Below are 6,000 nucleotides of genomic sequence, written 5' to 3' on the forward strand. Positions count from 1 at the left end.
ACAGTGGAGCACATAAAAACAAGGGAAGTACAGAATCTAAGTGGGATATAAAGTTAGGCGTAATGATTTCCTGGCATTTTTTTAAACACAACAGAAAACTTAAAAATATTATTTTTAAAGTCTTGTTTTTTTTAAACATGTAAAGTGTACATCAATGAAAACGTCTGTCCTCTAGAAATAATTTGTTACAATAGACCAGTCAACAAAAACTACTATCACATCACAGGAGGAATAAGAGCAAATTATATATGACTACTGTTGAGCAGCCTTTGCTATAGTAACGTCAACAGGCTACTTCGTTTATTACTGAGCATGCTTCACTGTGCAGATCTGTGCCTTCCCTACCTGATTTGCCAAGTGATTAGAAAGCAAATGACATGGCTGACCTCCTGCAAAGGTCACCGAATCATTAAATCGTTATGCAGAGCCACTACATTTTCAGGAGTGTGCATATAACAATAAATAACTAATTTGTTGTGGAGAGGCAGTCTGTGAACATCTGCAGCAGGAGGAACGCAATAATGTGCAGTTAATTGTAACTGTTGGGAGTGTTGGGTTTGATTGGTGTGAATTATTTCTGTCAGGTTTGAACTGTGATTGCTATGAAGGCCTTCTCACGCTGGGTGGCTGCGAATAGAACAAAGAAGCTAAGTTCCGGATCGAGATTTGCACAAGCTGAATGTGAAACTGCACCAAAAGGCGTGTACTGACTCAAACCACCAAGAATAAGACTGACAAGTGGCTTCACATTTGCGACACGTGGTGCACACAGCACAGTGACGGTTAAACAAAGCTGGTGATGAAAAAAGGAGGTTTCATTAAAAAAAAAGAACTAAAAAATGACGACTTCATTTACACATGGACAATTATATAAGAATTGGAAAATAACACCACATGCGCTGATAGTGTTAACCTGTTATAAACTAATCCTACAGCTTTCACCAAAGTAAAGGGGAGATTTTCAAAATTTCCAGAGGGGGTAACACAAGTCATTTCTTGCTTAGTTTCACACACAGATGTGGGTTGAAAAGGTACTTGGGGTAGAAGTAGTAGGTCAGTTAGTACAAGTGTTGATACGATTAGCATGAGTAGGTTTTAGAAAAGATGAATAGAATAATAAGGTGATGTAAGGTATAAAAACTACCGTGTAAGTTTGGATATGGATCGATGCAGTAAACAGCAGGTAAACATATATAAATATAAATATATGGAATGAAGGAAGGGACATACTGTAGTAAGAAGTTGTGTAATTATGCCAATTTTTTTAGTCTTTTAAAAATGAATTGAAGCCAATAAAAATATATATATATATATACACATATTTATATATATCTACATATACAGGTCTCTACATGCATTTGTTTCCATATTTTAAAACAGAAACTAAAAGATATATATTTATTCTGCTCATTGGAGATGCATCATCCAATGCAGCATAATCAATGCATAATTTTAATTATTTGGGCATTTAAAATAAAATTAATTTGAATCAACAGTGATGGTTGTTGGAATTTATCTCTGTGATATACAGCAATGTGGGTGATGGAAAGGTCTTTCGAGAATGTGTCAAACTCGAGGTCTGTGGCCTGAATCTGGCTCATCTCTTTAATTACTGCAGCTCACCAGAGCTTCACATGTCTATGGGTGTCATAAGATCTGGTCAAATTTGTGTGTGTGTGTGTGTGTGGCAGGTAAATCACAAGTTCACTTCTCTAATTCCAATCATAATCAAATATACAGTTAGCATAAACTACATTTTTAGTTCGAGACATATCCTCTATTTTATGTGTAACTATATTCTTGTTTTGCTTGACGTTAATAGTTTTCATTTATTTTTTATTTATTTCTGTGAGGGAAAAGTCTGTTGGAGTGTAGAGCTTCATTTCTGGTTAAAGCATCGTCAAAACTGGACTGTTCTAGAAACGGTGATCCCTTCTGCGCACAACTAAGCCTGGGTTTTAAAACATTTCTAAATTTTCTTGATTGACTGGGTTTGACAGCCCTGCTTTAGAGCAATGAGAAACCCCCCATTAGGTCTGTACATTGTTGGGTGGATGCTGCGTTGTAACCACTGGGTCACTACACAGCAGTAAGTCACAGGTTGGAGAGGGAGCACTGCCTCCATCTCCAATGCATAAACATCGTGCAAACACACAAATAAAAAACATCAATTCCTTTGATTGGTAAACAAACGCGAGTCTGGGCCTCGACATGTGAGCCAGACCACCTCAGTATAAATGGCCTTACCTGGGCTCCGGCAGGATGATTTTCTTGCTCGCCCGGGCCGCCGGTGTAGATTTGCTCTTTTCCATCGCCATCAAATAACTGACGTCGGCGAGCACCGCTTCGAGGTCCGCCATCTTCCGACCCTGGGACGACCAAAACCAATAAAGCAACAAGGCAATGGGGTGGGTTCTGTTTAGTGAGTTACAAAATAATGTCCTGCTCCAAATGTGACCAACATCAAGGGTCGGGGTGCGTGTCGTAGGCCGGAAAAACGGACAACGGAGCTGACCATCGACTGAAACGGTGTAACTGTCTTTGGCCGCAGTTGCGTTCACTTCGCCTCAAACTGTCATCGTTGTCAAACAGAGGGAAATTAGGAAGGAAGACATCAGCCGACAAATGACAGTCACGGAGACCAACAGATCAATGTCCTTATAATCCCATTTGGTGCGAGACAAAAATAAAGGGCTGTGTAGGTTTCATCCGAGGGTGGTGTGGAACGAGACGAGTGGGAAATAATGCAAGGGGGCAGAGGTGTCGGCTCAGGGGACGACAGCCAGATCCCACGGCTCTCTGGGGACTCCTCTTCTCCTCTTAATGGAAATGTGTCCAAACGCCTGGCCTGTCGCCAGTGTGGCATGTGTTTTTGGGATAATACCCAAAAGGTAAACACGGACACGCGAGGGGATAAAGCTGGACTTTGCTCCTTGGTGTGTCGAGACGGCCAGAAAAACAGCCAAACACACGCTCTCTATGTCAGCGAGAGTAAAAATACATCGGGGGGAAGAGGACGGACACTGGACGACAGGTTGGTGTCCACCATCCAGTGTGGATGCTCCGACGTCTTTAATAGCTCGCGGTGTCTACAAAATGCAACCGTTGAAGGCTTTTTTTGGCACAAATTAAAGAAGAACACGGCTTACATAAGAACCGAGACTCCTGCACAATATCCCCGCAGAGAGTCACACACCACTGCTGTGTTTATGTTGCTGCTGCTGGCTTCCTGTGTAGCCTGTAACTTATCCTCCTTATCGTTTCCGTCAATCTCCCTCATCTATACCCGCACATTAACACACAAAACCGAATTTAAATTATCCAACGGTGGGTTAGTAACAACTCCGGTGGCGGCGTGCTTGTCTCACCGAAAGTAAAATTCTCAACGATCGAAAGCTAACTAGTCTTAACCCACTGTCAAAATCGATATTTCAGTTTGTGTGCTAATAAGCTACCGCGTTAGCCAGCTGGCTAACTAACGAACGGCGTTTTGCACTGTTGAGCCAAGGCTTTCAGCCACTGTAGATTGAGTCAGCGCAGCGGATAAATTAAAATGCCCCCGTTGTCTGTAGCAGACACAGTGTGAAGCTGACACAAACATTCAGCACTGGCTCGGTTTCACACAGTGACGTGCTTAATGAGCTAGTGGCTGTCGGGGGAGTCTTGCAGGCTCGCGAGAAAAACAGAGTCCTTGTGGGTCCAAGTAGGATCAAAAGTGATATGACAACCGCACAAAATAACCCATAGCGGCTATCCCAGCAAACACGAGCGCCAGGAGAAATGCCTCGCTTAAAGCCAACACTGAGGGACTGACAACCGACTGACGCCGATGGTGGCAGTGGAGGAGGGAGATCTGGGGGAAGGAGGGAAGGAGAGAGGGGGGCGCTGCAAGGAGATGAAGCCTCACTGACCAGCAGGAACTCGTTTACTTAAAACCGTTTCCTCCTTTGCGGTGGTAAAACCTGTGGTAATAGAGATGTTCTCGAATACGGTTTTCGGCCACGGCTTGGTGAGTGTACCAGGAAGGGCCCAGATAAACAACGACCGCCTTGCAGCTGCTGCCCGTCCTCTCCGCACACGCCTCGAGCGCGTCGTTGAGCGACGACAATCCAGAAGTGAGGAGTTCCTCACTACTAGTCTGGCCGTGCTGGGTGATCCCACGCTCGGCTACAAGTGAAAGAGCAGTCCCGTTTGTCCGCTCCTTGTCCTTCTAGTGTGTGAGCGTTTCCGTCCGCTCGTTTTACTCAAGCTGCTCAGTTTCCTGCTCCAGTATGGCACATGTTACAGTAAAGCCTCGCTCCGCTCGTACGTTTCAGTATTTTTTTTCCTCTTTATCGTCAGCGCAGTGGAACCGCTTGCTCTGTGGTTCAACTTCCTCCCACTGCGCCGGGGAGAGGCTCGTAAAACACGGAATGGCCGATGCTGACTGGACCTGGACCGTAGTAGTGAGACAAGGAAGAGAGAGAGAGAGAGAGAGCAAAAGCGGTGTGAGCTAATACCTTACACTAAGCTAACACTTTAAATATACATTCAATTTTTACACCGTGTTTGGGCCATTTACATGCATTATTATCAATCCATATTTTAAGGTAAACACCACCATGGTGTAAGTACAGCAATATTGTGTTCGGTTTGTCTTTAATGACGCCTGACAGTGATTTTGCCTTGTCATCAGCAATGTCGTCAAGATTGATAAATTAATAACATTTTATTGGTTCCTGGTTATTTCATACGACTTTTTAGATGCTTCATACATATTATTTTTTTTTTTTTTCTATTTTGTACTTCTGTTTGAATTGATGTCTGGATATTTACTTAGGTATTTCCAAGTTACGAGCATGTGAACCAGGCCAGGACTGCTCTCCAGTACATATTTCAATAAATATGTACTTATTTAGAATTGTAAACATCCAAAGACTGTAAAAACAAAATCACACTAAAAAGGTAGCTTATAGTGTCATATGAAGAGGTTCTTCTTGGAAAATATCTTACAGTTGTATTTCACAAAAACAAAACAGAGCACTTTAAAGATGTGGACATTCCAAATCCAATAAAACAAATCATGTTTAATTATACATTTATAAACATATATTTAAAATGATAACATCTGAAGTGACAAATTAATTAATATTTCTTGACATGTCAAGAAAAAAAGTAATAAGTCGAATGTACTTGTTGAAAAGCTTGTGAGATTCTAACGTTTGAAGATCACATTTACAGCTTTTACAGATCTGCGCCACTAGGTGGCTCCCCTAGCTCAAACACCTTTGGCTTTATTCATTAAATACCGGTAGTTTGCACATTTTAAATCTAAACAACTAATGACTCCTGGTAAATCAATACAAAACATATATCAAATGGAGACTGTTCTTTCGATATATATTTACAACGTTTTATGATATTTGTTGTTTAAATTATAAGGAACTTTGGTCAGATGTTATCAAAAAGAGACCTCTGTTAAATGAAGGCGGATAAATATATTATAATAGATTAGTACTTTTAATTATATAAATATTTTTAAGGTAAATGTTTTCATTATGAGACCCAATAAAACATTAATGGAAGTCAGAAAAATTCAAGAAAGACAGTTTATTTATCAATGGGTAGCATGGAGGGTCAAAGGGGAAGGGTCACATCGGAAAGGTTGAGAGATTGGTCAGTTGGACTGAGATGTTACTGCTGAATACGGCGGATGGACTGGATCTGGGGAGTCTGGCAGTGGGAGCCAAACTCCCTGAAGTGTTTGTACATGCCACAGTGACGGTCACACTCCATGATGTACTGGTATCCACGGTAACCAGGGTACTGATAGCAGACAAATCTGTCAAGGCAGACCAAAGCACAAATGAGACAATATTTCACTGCATTCAAAAGCTACAGTGTAAATGACAGTGTATTTATTTTGCATATTACAAATATTTAAAAGTATATATATATATATATATATATATATATATATCTGTATTTATATTGTATTTATATATATGGAGATATTTTATT

At 41.1% G+C, this 6,000-nt stretch overlaps 2 protein-coding genes across 3 annotated transcripts in view; both read right to left on the bottom strand.

Annotated features, from left to right (window-relative positions):
- Positions 1-4,724, bottom strand: part of grk3 (G protein-coupled receptor kinase 3) — a 45,952-nt gene extending 41,228 nt beyond the window's left edge. The window contains exon 1 of one of the 2 annotated variants that reach the window (XM_008325567.3): positions 2,248-4,687. In XM_008325567.3, coding sequence (XP_008323789.1) covers positions 2,248-2,360 — 113 coding nt within the window. In that variant the 5' untranslated portion in view covers positions 2,361-4,687. Of the gene's footprint in view, positions 1-2,247 lie in introns of both variants that reach the window. The other variant, XM_025061973.1, reaches the window with a different exon arrangement.
- A 434-nt stretch (positions 4,725-5,158) lies between these two features.
- The window catches only part of cryba4 (crystallin, beta A4), a 3,713-nt gene continuing 2,871 nt past the window's right edge, over positions 5,159-6,000 (bottom strand). The window contains exon 6 of the mRNA XM_017038470.2: positions 5,159-5,821. Coding sequence (XP_016893959.1) covers positions 5,674-5,821 — 148 coding nt within the window. The 3' untranslated portion in view covers positions 5,159-5,673. The remainder of the gene's footprint in view (positions 5,822-6,000) is intronic.

Source organism: Cynoglossus semilaevis, chromosome 14 (assembly GCF_000523025.1).
Source record: "Cynoglossus semilaevis isolate Cse_v1.0 chromosome 14, Cse_v1.0, whole genome shotgun sequence".
In the NCBI taxonomy this organism is placed as follows: Eukaryota; Metazoa; Chordata; class Actinopteri; order Pleuronectiformes; family Cynoglossidae; genus Cynoglossus; species Cynoglossus semilaevis.